Here is a 21,783-nt window from a genome sequence, read left to right on the forward strand (position 1 = left end):
ATGGAAGAAAGCCATACAGGTTTGGAACGAACACATGAGACTAAGTAAATGATAAAAGAATTAGAATTTTTATCTTCACACCTCTGACCGCTATGTGTTTATAAGATCATGCGCGAAGAGATTATAAAGGGTGCGCTCTGTGCAGTATTGTTAAGGGCATAAAAGTGCTGATGAAATTCTAAATATGGCTCAAAACACAACGTGAAAAATTAATACTACTCATCTTGTGGAGTAGTTTGCCTAGATGTCACAACATTTCTCCAGGATGGGTGAGGTTACAATAAACAGATAAAACAGATTCATTTTAAACACATTTTGTTGCTTTTGACAAACAACCATAATTACTCATCATAATGTTCAAAACACAGGCCTTTCGTTCCATCTGAGTGTCATTTCAAGTGGTTTGCAAATGCAATGTCTGAGTTTTGATCATTAATTTGTGATGTTTTGTGCAATTGTATTGCATACATAATGGTTTGTTTTCTGAAAGTGAAGTAGTATGATTGCATACACATTTCACCGCTCTTTCACAGATATTTCACTACCACAGGCTGTTCTAGCATTGCAGTGTCAACTCTCTCTGCTCATATAATACGTGTCCCCTCAGTATCATGTGAGCCCCTGAGGGAGGAAGCCACTGTAAATATGTTGTTGTTGTACTAGCTCTCAAATGTACAGTAGATCTTCAAAATCTTGTTAAACTAGGTCAGTAGCTTTGTATCAGCATCATGCAAGTACCAGCTTTGTCTTAAGATGTTTCTCCTAAAATTTCATAGGAAGTATATAGAAACAAATGAGTTTACCTACAGTAAAAGTAGCTGCTCAGATAATTAAATCTGCAAATCTGAGCACATTTTGAGAATTTAAGAGGCTAAACCCCTCTTATGCTCCACCTAAACCCCACCTTAGTGCATTCAACCTTATCTATCATTCCTCAAAGCACTGTCAATGATAACTGAGAATTATTCGCAGCTAAATATGCATAGCTATTGTTTCTGTTTATCTTATGAGCAGCTGCCTAACCCATTGAAACCTCAAATGAGTCTATTTTATGCCTTAAAAGCATACTTTAATCACCATAAATACCTATTTCCTTTGAACACACCTTTTGCTTCTTTTCTTATGCGATTCTGCATTGACCACAAAGGGGGAATGTCGAAAAACCTGAGAAAATGGAGCTGAAATGCTTTTTTTTTTTGGTTTTAAGCAGACATCTGAGCTTGCACGTTTGAGTATGGTCAGTGCCTGATGGGAGAAGAGGCAGTATTGCCAAGGATTTAAATGTGGTTTATCAGGGCTCTGGAAGGACGTTTCATCTGTGGAATGCTCTCAGCTTCTGGAGTGTTTTTTGTGGGCACAGTGATTCCTGGAGTGTGTTCCTTTGAGTTGAAAGAGAACAAGGAAAGATGTTTTCATCTGAGTTCATGTGTTCTGTGCTTTTGTCTTTTTAATATAACTAATTAGGTTGCATTTATTTCAATTTTTAAGTTCAGTTTTAGGTTGTTTTTTTTTTATTAGAAATTGTATTGCTTATATTAATATATATATTTATATTTTTCAGCCTTACTTCAGTTTACAAAATAGTTTTTAGTACTTTAGTTAATGATATATGCGTCCATAATGCGTACTGAGTGGCTCCGGTGTTTCTGATATGATTCCTGCCCACCTCTATTTTGAGTTCGTTATGTATTGTACAGACCGAAGCCTTTCCCTTGCTCACCAAGGTCACACCATCATGACTGCCTCCGCTGTTACCGTCGCCCACAGATGGAAAACACAGCCTGTTTGGAGGACGGGTCTGTGCTGCTGCTACTTCAAAACCCTATGCATGTGGGTGACTAACACTTGTATGCAAAGGAAGCACAACCACATCCCCGACAAGTCTTTACAGTTGAGGTATTGTGTTAGAAGCTTACAAAGCTCAGTAGGGTGAGGCTCTGTTGTTTTGTTGAGCAGCTATTCATATTCATACAAACAGGGATGAACAATAAAGATGTTTTTCAGTTGTAGGTCAGGTGGCGTACAGTAGTGACCACACTAAAAAAAAAAATCTTTAAAAAAAAAAAAAAGTTTTTGTTTTATATGTATTTTATCACATTGTGTGTGTGTGCGCGTGTGTGTGTATATATATATATATATATTTTTTTTTTTTTTTTTTTTTTTTTTTTCTTATAATTAAAATAATTAATTTAAATTATTTTTAAAAATATTTAAATATTTTATAAATATAATCTTATGAATTGCAAATGCAAACCATTCTTACAATTTTGGCAAAACCTCATTTATCTTAACCAACTATATCCCTGAACTAAAAGTTTATAATCGCATACCTATTGTACCTATTGTTGGAAAGGATTCATTCTAACTGTATGTGCACTAGTTCAGGTGGGGTTGTGTTCGCACTGGTGTGTTGATAAGGACACCTGAGGCAGGATTTAGTTCCAGGTTTTAATAAGAAAATTAAGAACTGACAGCACAGTCAGACCACAGGGCATTGCTTGCTCAGAAGTCTTTGACAGTGGACATTTGTCTAGATGTGGTCTGAAAATAACAAAGATAACAATGAGTAAACAGTAATAACAGTAACTTGTCAAAATTAGCAATAAACAATCATTTACAATCATATTCTTCATATACACTTTTTATATAAATTATAAACGCAACACTTTTGTTTTTGCCCCCATTTTTCATGAGCTGAACTCAAAGATCGAAGACTTTTTCTATGTACACAAAAGGCCTATTTCTCTCAAATATTGTTCACAAATCTGTCTAAATCTGTGTTAGTGAGCACTTCTCCTTTGCCGAGGTAATCCATCCACCTCATATAAACATATACTGAAAATAAACATTATTGTAGTACTATGTAGTGCCGCTAGATGGACTCGTGAAACTCACAGAGAAAAAAGTAAGTAAAAGGTCATTATATTTTTGTTGCGTCATTAAGTCTAACAGTAAATGCAAAGAACAACATGTAACTGCCAATCAACACAATATACAATATTAAATACTGCAAATTTAGTACTTACAAACATCACTTAAACTATAAAATAAAGGGTTAGAACTTATTAAGAAGGCAATACGGCAGATGAACTTAGACACGTGAATTACTATCCCTGCTTGGGTGGATACACGCGCTAGCGGTAATATACTAGTAAAGTAATGCAATCACATGCCAAACATAAATAAAGCACACTTACATTGTTTAAATTACGGAAGTTCTAAGCGGCCATGCATTATTATATTTTTTCTGTCTTGTTTTCTCGTGATCACGACTTAATTTCCTTGTGATTTCGACATAACGAAAGTTGTTTTGTCGTTATCACGACTTAATTTTCTCGTGATCTCGACCTAACGAAAGTTGTTTTCTCGTGATCTCGACATAACGAAAGTTGTTTTCTCGTGATCACGACTTAATTTTCTCGTGATCTCGACATAACGAAAGTTGTTTTGTCGTTATCACGACTTAATTTTCTCGTGATCTCGACATAACGAAAGTTGTTTTGTCGTTATCACGACTTAATTTTCTCGTGATCTCGACATAACGAAAGTTGTTTTGTCGTTATCTCGACATAACGAAAGCTGTTGATCTCAACGTAAAAACCGGTTTCTCACGACGTAATTGTAGCTATCCTGAGAAAATCAGGGTCGCTATATTGTCTTCGATAAAGTTGCAGACCCGACAGCCTCCTTCTCAAGTGTCGAACACTTATGTGTAAGTCGTCAATCACTGACAGACACAGAGCTAAAATGGCCGAGTATGAATATGCATGAAAAGTATTCTATCATGGATCAATGTAGTCGGTCACACAAACAACACCTTCGATATTTGGGATGGTACTTATACCATATTTTTATTTTTATTATTTCAGTTTGAGTGAGTCCCTGATCAAAGTGAAAGCGAATACGATCATCCATGATGCTGCGATGATGCTGCGATGATGCTGCTTCTATAGCATTTTCTCATGCCGAATACACAGAGAAAATGAAGTCGTGATAACGACAAAACAACTTTCGTTATGTTGTGATCATGAGAAAACAAGACAGAAAAATTATAATAATGCATGGCCGCTTAGAACTTCCGTATTAAATGCCCACTTTGGAAATTATTGTTAGTCCAGCCTCAGAACACTTCTTGCTCCTCTCGCTTCAACGACCGATCACAGGATGACGTCACCCAATAACAAGAGAGCTTATTGCCTGAAACTTCTTAACATCTATATTGTACAGTAAGTGCCACCCTGCTGCCTACATTGTTCAAGTGTAGGTCAGATTGCTATACAAACAATGTCACCCTTTCCCTGTGGACAAACCCTTAGTCATGTGGAGACATCACATAATCAGTGTTCTATGACCTGGTAGTTTGGCTGGAGCTCTCCTGGGTTCCTTAGACATACCTGAGAGAATCCGAAAAACAAGTATATATATATAGCACAAGCACATTGTTTTAAGCCTAAAATTTTACAAAATAAGTTCAAAGTGAAATAATAGATACATTCAAAATTAAGACTCATTTGACACTTTCAGGTTGTCAAACATGAGTGGAACATGTCCAAAGTTAACATGATGAACATATACACTACCATTCAAAAGTTTTATTTTCAAAGAAATTAATACTTTTATTTAGCAAGAGTGCAGTAAATTTATAAAAAATGACAAGTAAACACCTTTATATTGTAACAAAAAGAGTTCTAATAAATGCTGTTTTTTTAACTTTCTAGTTATTACAGAAAAAAAGAAAAAAAAAACTCATAATCCTGAAAAAAAATTATGATTTCCACAAAAATATTAGGCAGCACAATGAAAATACAACAAAATAAGACAAAATAAGCACAACAAAATTTCTTAAGCACCAAATCAGCATTTTAGAATGATTTCTGTAGTAATGGCTACTGAAAATTCAGCTTTGTCATCACATGAATAAATTAAATTTGAAAAGATATTAAAATTATTTTAAATTACAATAATATTTCACAATATTACTGTTTTACAGTATTTTGGTAACACTTAATTATAGGGACCAATTCTCACTATTAACTTGTTGCTTATTAGCATGCCTATTATTAATATATTGGCTGTTTATTAGTGATTATAAAGTACATATTCTGCATGATTCTAATTCCCTAATCCTACCCAATACCTAAACCTAAAAATACCTTACTATTAATAACCAGCAAATTAAGAGTTTGTGGCAATAGTTAATGGTTTGTTAATAGCGAGAATTGGACCTTAAAATAACGTGTAACCAGTATTTTTAATCAAATAAATGCAGCCTTTGTAAGCATAATTCAAAAACATAAAAAAAAATCTTAGGACCCCAAATGGTTTTAGGACTTTAAAAGGTAGTGCATCCATTAAAATGACCTAAGACGTTTTCAACGCTTTTACAAACAGCATTAATATGTGCATTGAATGATACAGTGGTTATTTGGATAACATGGAGAATGAGCAGCCATGCATCTTGTTGTCATAGGTATGCTATGATACATCAAATCCCAAATGTTCAGGAGAGTTGTCAAAGTCAGTAATCCACAGTGAAGTAATTATTCCCCAGGAGACTAGAATGCTGGGAATAGGCTGCTAGTTACTGTTCCCATCTATACCCTCATCTACAGGGACAGAATCCCAAAGCAGAGATGACGGGAGAGATTTATATGCTCAGAGTCTGCAGACACAGTGTCTGGGCTCACGCTGTGTAAAGTGAGCTAGATGAAGAGTTCTTCAGCATGTAGTTCTTGGAGGATACGGGCTAGATGTAGGTTGACCACATTTACTAGGACTGTGCTGCTTAGTTGGTTAAGCTACTTAAGATACTAATTACCAAATGAGTTACATTAATAGGCATTAAGAGAACTGTAACTCTGAAATTGCCCCTGGATAATTTGGACTGGAGACTAAGCACGTGTTCTGTGCAGAACTGTTCTTGTGTGGCCTTTAATGAAGTGGTCCTGTGAGAACAGCACTGTAGATGTGGCCTCCCTTTGGACTGAAAAGACGGGTCAGCCGATCCCTCACGAGTCAGAAGCCAATTACATCACCGGGAACGACCGACCAGGCCAGGGGCCTACAAGAAGGGGCAAACGCCACCGCCCTCAGCAACAACCACAACAAATAAAGTGTGAGAAATGAAGGCAATTCAAGTTCAAGACCTCATCCTGGGACAACATGTTCTGTGGAGGAACAGAACAAACAAATAAAGGTTCAGACTTTCTGTAAAATCACAAGATTTAAGAATGAGACAGCTAGGGTGGAGGAAGCATGTGTCCTAATCCACATATTATCCATCCCAAATAGTATGCAGTATTGCAATATGTGTGTTTTAATAGGAAACTGAACATTTTGTTTGAATTTCCTGTAGATTTCTGAAGTGCTCATGCTTTTTGGGCTATTATTGCCCCCAAGTCTTATTATATTTATATATAATATAAATGCAAGGATGCATTAAATTGATCAAAAGTAACAGACTTTGATACAATTAAAAAAATGCTGTTCTTTTAAACTATCTATTCATCAAAGAAAAAAAATAATCTCAAAAATATTAAGCAGCTCAACTGTTTACAACATTGATAAGAAATGTTTCTTAAGCATCGAATCAGCATGCAAGAATGATTTCTGAAGGATCACGTGACTCTGAAGGCTGGAGTAATGGCAGCTGAAAATTCAACTTTGCCAAAGAATTAAACATTTACAATACATTAAAACTAGTCCTGATTAATCGCATCCAAAATAAACGTTTTTGTTCACGTAATACATATGTGTGTACTGTGTATATTTATTATGTATATATTTAAGAGAAATGTTGTTTATATAATAAATATATTTATACATAATATAAATTACATGAATATACATATATAAATGTAAATATTTAAAAAGAAAATACTGTATATGTGTGTATTTTTATATATATATATATATATATATATATATATATATATACACAGTACACACACATATTTTGTAAACAAAAACTTATTTTGGATGCGATTAATCGTTTGACAGCACTAATTAAAACAGAAATAAGTTATTTTAAATTGCCATTTATTTCACTATATTACTGTTGCTAATGTATTTTTGATCAAATAAATGCAGCCTTTATGATACTTCTTTCAAAAACATGAAAACAATTTTACCAAAACGTTTTGAATGGTAGGCTAGTGCATGTACTTTTGATTTTGACCAATAAGCAACCCCCTAGTTATAGGCTAAAACACACACACACACACACACACACACACACACACAAAATACCTTAGCAATCACATAGCAATGCCTCGACAACCGCTCACAACACTAGCATTATGACAGCAAGATTTGTGACAGCACCACTCTCATTTTCTTCAGTAAATGCACAAATAGTTATCAGTTTTACTTGGGTTGCTGTGCTGTTACGGCCTCATGCAACAGCTCGAGGCGTTTGGCTTTGAACTTGCAGCTTTTGATGTTCTGAAGCATAAATGTAAAAATGAGGTGTATTTTGGTGTGTGTGTGATCTCTACTGAAACCACTTCAGTCACTTACAGAGTGTCGTCAGTAAAAAAACAAACAAAAAAAAAAACAGAATGCGTTATATTTTTAGCTATCTTAACTAGCAAGCCACCTTTCATTAGTGCATACCAGCACTAAAACCAGCTTTCAACTTGATGGCCATTCTTCTAAAACTAGCTTTTTGCCATCCCAACTTGTCAATATCCTCCTATGTTTGCCTACACTTCAACAGAGGTTTTTTTTTTTTTTTTTTTTACAGTGTGTCAATTCGCCAAACCAGTTTTATCACCATGTGATCAGTGAGTTGGTCTTGGCAGGCGTGCAGAAAAAAAAACGAAGGCTGCGTAGCAACAACGGTGGCATGCTTCAGTAGTTCAAAAAATTCTAGCCTCAATCAGTGAGGTCGAGTTCTTACACTCCAGTCTTCTCAGTCTGTTTGGGAGCTAGAGCGGGACACGCCATCAGCAGGGGGTCCAACAGAATGAAGGGTGGGAAAGAAGGAGACGTGGAATGAAAACAGAGCAAGTTGATAGAAGGAAAACAGATGAGTGGAGAAACAGCTTCTATACGGGGGAGGAGTGTGAACGTTAGCAATCTTCAGTTTGGTCAATTCAACTCGGCGGAGGTGGTGTTGGAAAATTTTTTGCAGGTTCTCACCCTCCACTCACCTGTTTAGTAAAACACCAACTCGTTGTGTTTCTATATGGCTGATAATGGTTGTTTGAGTCCCTGATCAATGGTTGTAAATGAAATTTTGTATATGACTGTAAACACAAGAGTAAACATTTCCAGTCTTGCTTTGGAAATGAGCAAGCTTTCATCCAATTCAAAACAACATGAAACTGCAATGCATTTAACTTGCATAATGTGGCGTATTCAGTGGAAAATAATTAGGGTGGGATGTATCCGTCAGGATTTGATGGAACCGTTTAGGTGACTGGGTTAATATTACTGGTCACTTTCCAGAATATTTTCCTTCACCGTTCCTTGCTGGTGGAATGCTCTTTCCAGTTTCATCCAGAAAGCCAAATCCCAAACAACATTCAAGAGACAGCTAAAAACTGATTTATTCCATAAGCACTTCATTGCATCCTACACTTTTCCTAAATCCCTCCCTGTTTTAGCTAATACTATTCTAAAAAATGTCTGAAACTTTGTATTACAAGCACTTTTTGTCTTTATTTGCCTCTTTATGATGAATCACTTACTGTATTTCTCATTTGTAAGTCGCTTTGGATAAAAGCATCTGCTAAAAGAATAAATGTAAAATGTAAATGTGGTTCATATAAATATAAAGTCACTCAGACAGTAATTGAGAACGTAAACTTTAATTTCATATTGTCTTAAAATAGTATTCAAAAAACAGTCAACACATTTTTTTAAACTTTTTAAAGATAATTGGTGTCAATTTTAATTTCCTGTTATATTTAAACAGCATTCAAAGACATTTGAAATATTATAAAAGACTGGCTTAATTAGTACAAAATTAAAAAATACCTTTTTTCTGTTTCTCTCCATCAGTTTTTATCTGATCGGATCCTGAAGGCTGCGCGGGTGGTTTACAGCACTCTGATGGAGCGCAACCCAGGCCTGATAAGAGACAGAAAACACCATCTTAAGACCTACAGGTGAATCTTTCACTCTGTCTGTCATGTGCTTATGCAAAGCATGTTATATTTATGACTGTGATGGAAATGGATCTAATTATTCCCAGGAAATCACTTTGGAGAAACAAATAAATCAACTTACTCATTACTCAACCATAGAGACATGCAAATAAATGTGTAGCACTTTAAATTCAGTCTGCTTTTTGACTGGTTTGTCCCACAGACAGTGCTGCAGTGGGAAGGAACTTGTGGATTGGCTAATGAAACTCAATGATTGCTTCCAGTCCCGGAGTCAGGCAGTCGGAACGTGGCAAGTTTTGGTGGATGAGGGCATTCTGAGTCATGGTGAGTGATCATCTCAAGATTATCTAAATTTTTTGCATGCTTTTCCTTTAAACAAGAGTACTGTGGTACAGGGATGGTATCAGATTTAATACTATGGCATTTTGATACATATCACGGTGCTGAGGAATTACATTATGGTATTTACTACAATGGTACATGTCCAAATAATAGTTTTGCCATGGCCAAAAACATGCTATTACCTTAATATCTGAATATATTGACTAACTGGCAACCAATGTCTCTGTAAAAATGTGCAGTGAAACAAGAGTTAAACTTCCATGACAAAGACGCACAGTTTTACCGCTTCATGGAGGCAGAGTTTGACCTTAATCACGCAACTAACGAGAAAGACTCCAAAGATGAAGAACTCCAAGAGAGTTTATCGCTCCTGATCCAGATGGGTCCAGATGCTCTTCTCACTATGATACTGCGTAAATGGTAAGACACCAAAAATTGTGCCAGCAGACTGAAAAATAACAACCATAAACACAAAGTCACCAGACGAAGAGTTTGCTGAATATAAATAAACTTTCATTTCATTCAGGGCTGAAAAGTGCCATTGAAATTGTTCAGTTTAATTAAAAAGTGACTACCCAATATGCATTTAATGTATCGCCATTGGCTTAGAAACACGCTAATGTCAGACGCTTTTAAAATCATTATCAAATCAAGCCTAACAGATATTTGTGACAGTTATAGTTGTCTGAAGATATTAAGATGGGACAGAATTTTAAGGGGATAGTTCACCCAACAATGAAAATTCTGTCATTTACTCACCCTCAAGTAGTTCCAAACCTGCATAAATGTCTTTGTTCTGCTGAACACAAAGGAATATATTCTGAAGAATGTGGGAAACAGAGCAGTTCTAGGGCACCATTGACTACCATAGTATTTTTTTTTATTCCTACTATGGAAGTCAATGGTGCCCCAAAACTTTCTTCAAAATATCTTCCTTTGTGTTCAGCAGAACAAAGAAATTCATACATGTTTGGAACTACTTGAGGGTGAGTAAATGATGACAGAATTTTCATTTTTGGGTGAACTATCCCTTTAACATCAAAAATGTCACACACTTCACATTTAATCTCTTTTATAAACAGCATAAGATTTCGGTGTGTAATAATCAGTGTCCATGTTTTAGCCCAAGCCAGAGAACTCCAGAGGACCTGGAAGTTATTTATGAAGAACTTCTGCACGTCAAAGCTGTGGCCCACTTGTCTACATCTGTGAGTCAACAATCGCTGACAGCCGTCATGTTTGGTTGCGCCACAAATCTTCATTCATCCCTCATTTCTTTCATTCTCTCCCGTAGGTTCGGAAGGAGCTGGCAGCAGTGCTGGTTTTTGAAAGCCATGCCAAGGCGGGAACAGTCTGTGAGTGTGAAAGCAATGATGACATTTCATTAGTGGTGGGCAGGAAGAAGGAACGTGCTAATATTGAATTTGCGCTTAGCCAGAATAAAAATGAGCAGCAAACTTCCTGTTTAGACACCACAGACAGACAGCATAAGAATGAGATGATTAAATCATTTTATTGTGTAATTACCTTGTTATGTGATGTACTGGATGATTGACATCCTAATATCAGCAAACTAAGAGACAAAGGGAAAAGAAATGAAAGCGTCTACGCAGCAGTTATTCATGCATACTGAATAGCACGAGTAGGAAGCAGACACTGATGATTATCTAATAGGGTAGTTTAGTCGCTTTTAAAATCTGTCAAGTTTCATAAGCTCATATTAGTTCAGTTTATTCAGACTCATATCATATTTTTTATTTCTCAGACATATTAATACTGCATTATGATTTTACATTTCAATGTGAATTCTGATATTAAGATTAAATAACTTTTAAATGGATCCAGTGGACTTAACGTCAAAATGAAATATGAAATCAATATTTCTTCTGTAATAGAATGTATTTCTGAGTGAAACAGGATATTCAACAAGAAAAAAAATTCATACGAGTCTTGATTTTATTTATTGTAAATGACATTAAAATCAAATGAAAATAAAAAGTTAAATCTTACCATTTTATTAATGTATTTTTATGATCAAATTTTGCATAGCATGATCATTTTTGTTACAACAGGGTTTTTGCAGGTTTTATGAAGGTCTTTTTAAGTAAAGAAAATGTAAAAAAAAAAAATAATAATAATTAAATGTAACAATACATCAATATGGTCTCTAAATGTAAACATGTATTGTATTAGCAGCACATCAAAGTTTAAAAATACTTCCAATAGATCTCCACTATTTTTAATAAATTTTACACACTTTTACTGTACCTTCAGATCAAAAATCACTGCAAAAAAAATTATTTTGTTCATCAGTATTTCTGTCTTGTTTTCCTGTGCAAGAAGTCTTGTTTTATGAGAAAGTAATCAAAGTGAGTTTCTGCTCCAGTTTTTAGGTCTTAATTTGTGACGGGCGAATTAAGACTTTTTAAGAAACCCTGCACAAAATCATTGTCTAAAATGTTGAGGGAAAACATCTATCTGCTCACATGTCTAAATTTGGTCAGCCTAATCAAGCTTTTTCTGTAATTTTGGCAACTGATGTCCTCTCAAAAAAAAAAAGGTTGTGTTTACCATAAGAAAACAGTACTATGTAATGTGTTTGTGTTTATTTCAGTATTCAGTCAGGGGGACAAAGGGACATCCTGGTACATCATCTGGAGAGGCTCTGTTAATGTTATCACACATGGCAAGGTAAAGCTATTTAACATCAGTTGAGTGACCTTTAGAAGTAATTGAGTTTAAATATAGATATACTTATATTGTTTGAAGGTAATTCATACAGTGCCCTTCCTCTCAAGGAAAGATGATCTTGTGTATGTGCGTCACACAGGGCTTGGTGACCACGCTTCATGAGGGAGAAGACTTTGGGCAGCTGGCCTTGGTGAACGATGCCCCTCGTTCTGCCACCATCATCCTGAGAGAGGACAACTGCCACTTCCTGCGGGTGGACAAGCAGGACTTCATACGTATCCTAAAGGTAGGTTGTGTGTGCATAGCCTAGCATCTGCATGGATGGGTATCTATGGTGGTCTATAACCTGAACTTAACTGCAGGATGTCGAGGCCAACACTGTCCGCCTGGAGGAACACGGTAAAGTCGTTCTGGTTCTTGAGAAGAGCTCGGCACAGGAGTCCGCCTATCAGGGAGGATCAACAAGCAGCAACAAGTAAATGATTCTGTCCATTTTTAAGCTTAGTCATTTTCATTTTGAATTAAAGTAATTACTGCACCATAAGCATCATCAAATAGAATAGACAAAAATTACTATTTACTAATGTAAAAAAGTATTTTAGCTTAAGAAAAAAAAAAAAAAAAATTATATATATATATATATATATATATATATATATATATATATATATATATATATACACTTCACATTGAACATTTACTGTAAATGGCATGAGACTGCATATCAATGTTTTAGTCCATGACTAAATGTTTTAGTCCAAGAACATTTTAACATAAAAAATTATTGAACAATTATAGATTTCAGCTCATGCAGATGATTTAACCATATAAAGCCTGGTGTATAAAATAGCTACAAAAACTATTAAATTACTAAATAACTAATAACTACTAAATATTAAATACATAAAAATATATATATTTTTTAATGAGTATTGTATTTAATACATCAAATTTTTATGGTTCATAGAGTACAGGTGCATCTCATATCATGAAAAAGTTTTTTTCGTGTAACTTATTTCAAAAAGTGAAACTTTCATATATTTTAGATTCATTACATGTAAAGTAAAACATTTCAAAAGTTTTTTTTGTTTTGATTTTGATTTTGGTTAGAGCTTACAGCTTATGAAAGTCAAAAATCAGTATCTCAAAATATTAGAATATTTACATTTGAGTTTCAATTAATGACCATCCCTACAGTATAAATTCCAGGTATTTCTTGTTCTTTGAAACCACAATAATGGGGAAGACTTCTGACTTGGCAGTGGTCCAGAAGACAATCGTTGATACCCTCCACAAAGAGGGTAAGTCACAGAGGGTCGTTACTGAGCGGCTGTTCACAGAGTGCTGTATCAAAGCATATTAAATGCAAAGTTGACTGGAAGGAAGAATTTGGGTAGGAAAAGGTGCACAAGCAACAGGGATGACCGCAAGCTTGAGAATACTGTCAAGCAAAGCTGATTCAAACACTTGGGAGAGTTTCACAAGGAGTGGACTGAAGCTGGAGTCAGTGCATCAAGAGTCACAATGCTCAGACGTCTTCAGGAAAAGGGCTACCAAGCCACTTCTGAAACAGAAAAAAAGTCAGAAGCATCTTACCTGGGCTAAAGAGAAAGCCCAGTTGCTCTGTGGTCCAAAGTCCTCTTTTCAGATAAAAGTACATTTTGCATTTAATTTGGAAATCAAGGTCTGGAATCTGGAGGAAGTCTGGAGGAAGTCTGGAGGAAGTCTGGAGGAAGTCTGGAGGAAGACTGGAGGAAGTCTGGAGGAAGTCTGGAGGAAGTCTGGAGGAAGTCTGGAGGAAGTCTGGAGGAAGACTGGAGAGGCACAGAATCCACGCTGCTTGAAGTCCAGTTTGAAGTTTCCACAGTTTGTGATGATTTGGGGAGCCGTGACGTCTGCTGGTGTTGGTCCATTGTGTTTTATAAAGTCCAGAGTCAATGCAGCCGTCTACCAGGAGATTTTGGAGCACTTTATGCTTCCATCTGCTGACAAGCTTTATGGAGATGCTGATTTCCTTTTCCAGCAGGACTTTAGCATCTGCCCACACTGCCAAAACTACTTTCAAGTGCTTTGCTGACCATGATATTACTGTGCTCAATAGTGCCTCAGCAGAGCCACAGGCTGATCGCTTCCATGCCACACCTCACTGATGCTGGAGTTTGTGCTAAAGGAGCAAGTATTTTGCCAAGTATTGAGTGCAGAAATGAACATACTTTAAAGAACTTGAACTTTTCTGTTTTGAAAATGCTTTTTTTGATTGATCTTAGGAAATATTCTAATATTTTGAGATACTGGATTTTTGACTTTCATAAACTGTAAGATCTAATCATCAAAATTAAAACAAAAAAAAGTTTGAAATGTTTTACTTTACATGTAATGAATCTAGAATATATGAAAGTTTCACTTTTTGAAATAAGGTACAAAAAATAATGAACTTTTTCACGATATTCAAATTTTTTGAGATGCACCTGTACATATCCAGATTAGATAAAGCCGTTCAATGTCTGCAGTGAAAGGTGATTCATCCTGGGTACTTTACCTACAAAAGTGCTATTGTACAATGAAATGCAAGCTCAATCATTAGTCATCACTGTTATTTGATTTCAAGTGCATTGAACTAACTATAAATGATGGAAATGGAGGACACTTAATTGTCAATATGAATTATCCACCTCTCTCAGGTACACAGTAATGTCAGGAACGCCAGAGAAGATCCTAGAACACATGCTGGAGACGATTAAACTGGAAAGCAATGGCACTGATTTTACAGGTAAGGCTGAACTTGTGTAACATAAATAAAACTTTAAATACGAAAACTTTAGGAATCTAGAATTTGTTTGTTGAAAACCGATCAGTTACTTACAGCAGAAGAACTGAGGGAGAGACCAAAACATTCCAGCTCATTTGGGGTTTAAAACCAGCAGTCAGATGATTCAGATGTTCTGGAATTCTCCACACAGCTCAGTAAAGAAAACAAGTCCTTGTTAATGAAGTTTATGACTCTGTTTTATACATCTGCAGATCCCAGTGTGACTGACTTCCTCTTAACACATCCAGTCTTCATGCCCTACAGCCAACTCTGTGCAGCCCTCCAGCATCAATATCCTGTCACTACAGGAACTACTGATTTTCTACGTCATATTGATATTTCCTCTGTTTTATTTGTTTTGTTACCAGTCTTTATGCCAAAGGGCTCAAAGTTCTAACTGAAAGAATAAGTAAGTGTATCCTTAACCTACATTTGTACCTACCAAGCGGAGCCATCAGAAGGTACAGACCTGGAGAAGGCAGCTTATGCTCTCAACACCAAGCAGAAGGTTGTGAAACTGGTGGCTCACTGGGTAGCTCTGTACGGTCTGCTTCTGAGGGACAATCCTGTGGCCTCTGAATTCTTGGAGGTAAAAATAGGTTAAATGCTGTAGTACTTCTTCAGTAGTAAAACGTTTCAAATTTCAAATGCTTTCATGGTACTTTAGAGGTGAAGATGGTACAAGACTGAATAAAATAAAATCAAAATTGACTTTTGTAAATGTAAAAATATACCAATATTATTATGTTTAATACAAAAATGTAATGCATCTTCTCATGAAAATTAACAGACAGACAGACAGACATTTAACCATAATAATGTTATAAATAAATTGTTAATAATAAAAAATACAAATAAAAATTTTAATATTATTATAACCTAACATATATAATCCAATCAGATCCCAATGAATACATTGTCACCTTACTTTATTTTACTTAAATACTGTATGTATTTTTCTCAAAAATGTGTCACAAAATAACATAAGTTAATTGCATTGTCAGTGCTGTTGACACTCATGATGTCTTTAAATGTAATGCAAAAGTAAGTTTATATAAAATATCACTATTTTTGTGATAGAAATTCAGGGAAGGGGTGATGGCTGACTCGAGACTTTCCAGCATGCTCAAAGAACAGCTGAGGGACAGAAGAAAGACAAAAATGTAAGTAACACACTAGCCAATGTCCATTTGTACACATACAAACACTTGCACATAAATATTTTGTCATAATGACCAAAATCAGCTCTCTTATACTATGATTTGTGACCATGTGACTGATGGATATGGATATGCTATGGCAAAGCCACTTCACACTTTGAAGCATTTTCAGAGCCAAACTGATTACATAATCAGATTTAAAGTAATAAATACCATAATTGATCTTTCTTTGACCTGCTTTTTATAAAGTCCACACCTTTTCTCTTGAGTCTGCTATGTCATCAAACCTCTTTACATAATCCTACATCCCTATTATACTCCTTACAGAACCGAGAATGGATGTCACACTCTGACGAAGGTAAGAGGCCCTGCTTTCTTAGTCTAATGGGAAGCTTAAAGTGATAAGAGACCAACCAATAAATCCTACTTACTTTATGACACAGCATGATAAACAGACTCACCGGTGGAAACGTAAACATCTCTGAGGCCAGAGGTCTTTAGACAAAGTCTGAGAACAAATCAAAAGTAAATCCCGTTCTGACAGAGTCATACACTCTATAATTGAAATGTACACTATAAGTAGGTCAGCGTTATCCATGGTCACATAAAACCCAGCCAACTGTTTGCAGTGTATTTGAGAACAGGTTTCTAAATGCCAATTACATATACACACAGCTGCGAGAACGTATTTTGAGCAGGGGGGCTGAGAAATACAGGGGGGGGGTCACGTGATGAGAGTGATGCGAGAAGACTGACACTATGATGCCGGATCCAAAGGTGCAACTTGATAAAAGTTTAATTTCTACGTTTAATACAAGTGAATTTGTCTTTATTGTTGCTGTGTTTTCATGTGTATATACAGTGCCCTCCATAAGTATTGGAACAGTAAAGACAAAATTTCTCTGTTGGCTGTGGAGTCAAGACATTTATTATTTGTCAATATTATTAAAAGATGAATATGAGACAAAACTACAGAATGTCACATCTTCTTATTAGCCGTTTCAACACATGTATGTTTTACCAAATAAAAAGAACAGCACTTTTAGAGTTCATCCCACTCATTGATGTGAGCATAAGTATTGGGACAGTTGAACATAAGGCATATATTAAAGATTAAAAGCTATTATTTAGTTGCAGATCCCTTGCGCACAATCACAGCATTGAGTCTGTGACCCATACACATCACCAGACTCTTGGTCTCTTCCTTTGAAATGCTTTTCCCAGCCTTTAATGCAGCCAATTCCAATTGTTGCTTGTTTTGGGGAGTTTCTGCCTTTACTCTCCTCTCCAGCTGGTGAAATTCATGTTCAATCGGATTTAAATCTGGAGATTGACTTGGGCGATCTAACACTTTCCATTTCTTTGCCCTTAGATTTTTATTTTAATTTTTTATTCTTCACATTCTTGGAATAAGAACTGCACTTTTTCACAGACATACAATCCATCATACCTGAGACCATCGATGCAGTCCATTTATTTCAGACACCCAGTCTGTCTAAACATGTTGAAAACTTCCTTTTGCAGCTCTAATATCCAATATGGTCATCTGTTTGTTTCAGCTGAACCAAAAGTTTGATTGGTTTTCTGCTCACGATGAGCCGGTGGGGAAATTATGGTCGATTAAAGCTCAAGATAAAGGTTTGTACTTTTACTTCTGTGAGAGTTTTAATAATAACCAGTGTCATAAAGAAATTAAATTAAGGGCAGATAAAACAAGGATAATATCCCCGTGAAATTGCTAAAATTCATCAAAATAGACTCCACTGAAAGTACCTAATTAAATTTGTTCATTTAAAAGAGTCCAATTGTCCGTTTGCAGTCTTGTATGAGATCTTTAAACCAGATCATAAGGCTGTCACTGTGATGCTGCCGGTCGATGCTTCAGTGAACGACATCTTGACTACATTAGTGGATCCTGAGAGAGACTATGTGCTGGTCAGGATGAATTCCTCAGGAGGTAAGCTATGACGTGTAGATGATTTGGGTTCAGAGTCTCTTCTGAAGATCTTCTGACTGTGCCAGAACTGTTACAGCTTCAATATTAGATTCTGTCCTACCTGATCAGATATTTTATGAGATCAAAGTTTCTTCTGCTTCTTGCAGACAGGGTCCAGCTCAAGTTGGAGACCACGGCGGTCTCTGCCTCTTTAGGAGTGAATGAGAAGCTTTTCTTCTGCTCTGCCAGCCAAGTGGAACAGCTGGTGAGGTTGCCAACAGAATTATTGCTGTTTCATAGTAAAAGACCCACACTGGTGGAAATTCTAGCCATACAAGTCAGCTGTAAATATATACATCAGCTGTGACATTTATTTTTCTGCATATTCCAATGCTTTGCTAAATTGGTTATAAAATGTTTTAGGATTTTTCCAAAAAACATACTTTAAATAATGAGCTTTTCTCAGTAAGTAAGTATTTATTTATTATTTCATTTGATAAATATATCATATAATTATTGAATGAGACAAAATTTCAGTAATATAGTTACATATTAATATATATAGTAAAAGGTTACATTCTGCAGTTAGTTAATTAACAGAATGGTCAAATATTATGGTTCAGATTTAAGAGTCTCCTCTGGTTTGTGTATTTTGCCTCTGACAGACACCAGTGAAAGAGCAGCTGGGGCCCGAGAAGAGCACCATGGACAATCTGGAGCAGATGTGCTCCAAGGACATGGCCATCCAGCACACCAGCTACGACTGGGAGCTCTTCATGGCCATGCATGAGGTAACAGCAAAACCAGCACACAGATTTGTCACTGGCACATGAAACTGTTTCATTATAATCTTTGATGCCACTTATCTGGTTAAGGAGTATTGAACAAAAATGATTAAAAACTAAGACTAAATGAGAGGATTTGTTATGTTAAAGCAGTCGTTAACACAAAAATACAAATTGGATGAAAATGTACTCACCCTCAGGCCACCCAGAATGTAGATGAGAATCCTCTGCAGTGAATGGGTGCCGTCAGAATGAGAGTTCAAACAGCTGATTAAAACATCACAGTAATCCACACTACTTCAATCTATCAAATAACATCTTGTGAAGTGAGAAGACATTTTTTAACTTCAAACCCTTGCTTCTGGCTAAAATACAACAGTATAGTCCTCTATCTATATTGCTTTATATTGCTAGTTGCCTGGTCTGAAGCACCATTTACAAGAAAAACCAGTCCAAAACAGTTCTAAGCAAATATGTTGGTGAATTTTGATGTGAGGGGACAACAGAGGATAGGCTTTTTCATCAGAAGAACTGATATTATCAATTATGGACTTTTAGCCAGAAAGAAGGTTTTAAAATTAAACACGTCTTGATGGACTTGTTTCTTACAAACACATACTTTTTCACTTCACAAGACATTGTGGGCTGGAGTGGTGAGGATTATTGCAATGTTTTTATCAGCTATTTGGAGTCTCATTTTGACGGCACCCATTCACTGCAGAGAATCCATTAGTGTGCAAGTGATGGATGTAATGTTACATTTCTCCAAATCTATGTCAATGAGGAGACAAACTCACCTACATATTTGTTGGCCTGAGGATTAGTATATTTTCAGCAAATTTAAAATTTAGTTTGAACTATTCCCTAAATCACCACAATCAATAATCACAATATTCATCCTGTAAATATCAGCATGTACTTGGAAATCGTCTCACATTCAGGGACACAAACGTCACAGGATGTGATCAGTCATGTGTGCAGCGTATCTGTTCAAGAATCAAACATGTCAGGGAGAATGAGTCAGTGAAATATTTCACAGCCGAGCTGCCTGAATTGCACGCCTGCCTTGAAATATCTGACGCCGGCTCACAAATACCTGTATAAGTGCATATCAGATGAATGCTAGTAGGAAGTGAAGTGGAACTGTGTCATTTCAATGACTATTTGTCCTACATTCAGAGCAATCGATTACTTCCAAAGTTCACCTTAAACAAGTACAGAGCAGATAAAAGCAACTCTAATCTTGAAGAGATATATTAATACAGTATATATTTACAGAATAAATAGTTTATGAATGATTACTTTAAAAAAAATCCAATTATGAATGGGACAAAAGGGGATATTATTACTGTACAAAAGTTTGGAATAATTTAGATTGTTTTTAAAAGTATCTTATGCTCACCAATACTGCATTTATTTGATCAATTATTGTCAAATATTATTACAATTTCAAATAACTGCTGTTTATTTTAATGCAATTTAAAATATAATTACTTCTCATGATGGCAAAGCTAAATTTTCAGAGTCACATGATCCTTTAGAAATCATTCTAATATGCTGATTTGCTGCCCAAGAAACATTTTTACTGAAAACATTGTAGAAATAACTAAAGTTAGTTTACTGTGCTACAGGTGGAGTTGGTCTACTACATTTTTGGACGGGAAAAGTTCCCTGGAGCCACGACGGCTAACCTTGAGCGGTTTGTGCGTCGCTTCAACGAGATTCAGTACTGGGTAGTGACGGAGCTGTGTCTCTGTGAGGACCTGGTCAAAAGAGCCATATTACTCAAGAAGTTCATCAAGATGGCCGTTGTGTGAGTACAATATCAGTTCTCAAGACTCAAGGCTGTTAGCTGCCTTACGATACAACATACATGCTGTATAGTGGAGGATTTTCCACATCTTCAGTGGTTTAATCATTAATGCCTTCCTTTACGTCACACTTTCGTTTAAGTTAATCTTCACATCAACATGACTCGCTGTAACCACCCGACCCACTAAGACTAATTCACAAAATCTTTAAGCAAACTTTGTGCAAACTCTGTTTTGCAATTTTACAGCTATGTAGACACTTACATAGGAGAATGTGCACAAACTATCCCAATAAATTTTACAACTATATGCTGAAAAAGATGGTATATACTGAAAAATATTTGTATAAAAACAATGTGCACTTAGAAATCCATTTTTAAATGTTATAACTACAAAGCAATGTCAAGTAACATATTGAATTAAAATTTAACATTTTTTTCTTGTAAAACAGTCTAATAATCTTGTTTTATTTACAATTTTTTCAACCGCATAAATTGTGGCTGGATTTTAATTTTTTTGTCCCTTATTGCAGCACAATATAATCTCTTTTTAACAATAATTTGTTGTGTTAACACAGAAAATGACCCAAACTGCAATGTAAAATTCGGAATACATTGTTTAAATTGAAAAAACGTATGTAAAATAATGTCCATTTTTATAGTTCGTGTCCATTTATGACCACTAGGGGGAGCCAAAATGTACCACTGTACATGCGGTTATCAGTAATGTAAAAAATACACCAATAATGTACTAAATGAATGAAATTAACACATTTGACTTGTTTACTTTATGGAGTACAAGCTCATGGGCATCCGATTTGATCTATTTCAGTTTAAAAGAGCAGAAGAACCTGAACTCGTTTTTCGCAGTGATGTTCGGGCTCAGTAACAGCGCTGTACAGAGGCTCAATAAAACATGGGAGGTAAGAACAACTATGTATTCTTGGACTAGTCTAAAAAAGATTTTTGTTGTTTCATTTCTGTGTAAAATACCATAAACTTCTTTCAAGACCTGTAACACATTAAATGACCTTATGTTAACTTTGTCACAAAATATAACTATATTATCGCCCAGCTCTTTATATAAAGCTGCATATATAAGTATGTCCAACTTTATCCATATATGTGACCCTGGAC

At 35.7% G+C, this 21,783-nt stretch overlaps 1 protein-coding gene and 1 long non-coding RNA gene across 4 annotated transcripts in view; one reads left to right on the forward strand and one right to left on the reverse strand.

Moving 5' to 3' along the window:
- The window catches only part of LOC306860680 (rap guanine nucleotide exchange factor 3-like), a 38,953-nt gene that overhangs the window by 14,176 nt on the left and 2,994 nt on the right, over positions 1-21,783 (forward strand). For 2 of the 3 annotated variants that reach the window (XM_079402494.1, XM_079402493.1), the window contains 19 exons: positions 9,007-9,113; positions 9,316-9,437; positions 9,695-9,875; positions 10,579-10,663; positions 10,750-10,810; positions 12,070-12,146; positions 12,286-12,432; positions 12,509-12,621; positions 14,828-14,916; positions 15,168-15,246; positions 15,394-15,544; positions 16,036-16,118; positions 16,443-16,473; positions 17,675-17,753; positions 17,935-18,072; positions 18,219-18,316; positions 18,717-18,842; positions 20,468-20,649; positions 21,479-21,569. In XM_079402494.1, the coding sequence (XP_079258620.1) occupies positions 9,007-9,113; positions 9,316-9,437; positions 9,695-9,875; positions 10,579-10,663; positions 10,750-10,810; positions 12,070-12,146; positions 12,286-12,432; positions 12,509-12,621; positions 14,828-14,916; positions 15,168-15,246; positions 15,394-15,544; positions 16,036-16,118; positions 16,443-16,473; positions 17,675-17,753; positions 17,935-18,072; positions 18,219-18,316; positions 18,717-18,842; positions 20,468-20,649; positions 21,479-21,569 (2,040 nt within the window). The remainder of the gene's footprint in view (positions 1-9,006; positions 9,114-9,315; positions 9,438-9,694; positions 9,876-10,578; positions 10,664-10,749; positions 10,811-12,069; positions 12,147-12,285; positions 12,433-12,508; positions 12,622-14,827; positions 14,917-15,167; positions 15,247-15,393; positions 15,545-16,035; positions 16,119-16,442; positions 16,474-17,674; positions 17,754-17,934; positions 18,073-18,218; positions 18,317-18,716; positions 18,843-20,467; positions 20,650-21,478; positions 21,570-21,783) is intronic. The other variant, XM_079402495.1, reaches the window with a different exon arrangement.
- LOC306860686 lies at positions 12,505-15,147 on the reverse strand. The gene is made up of 3 exons (XR_013783399.1): positions 15,010-15,147; positions 14,819-14,888; positions 12,505-12,591 (listed from the first exon to the last, which is right to left on the reverse strand). It is a non-coding gene; the product is annotated as an uncharacterized lncRNA (long non-coding RNA).

The sequence above is a fragment of the Barbus barbus genome (genome assembly GCF_936440315.1).
Source record: "Barbus barbus genome assembly, chromosome: 41".
NCBI classification, from domain to species: Eukaryota; Metazoa; Chordata; class Actinopteri; order Cypriniformes; family Cyprinidae; genus Barbus; species Barbus barbus.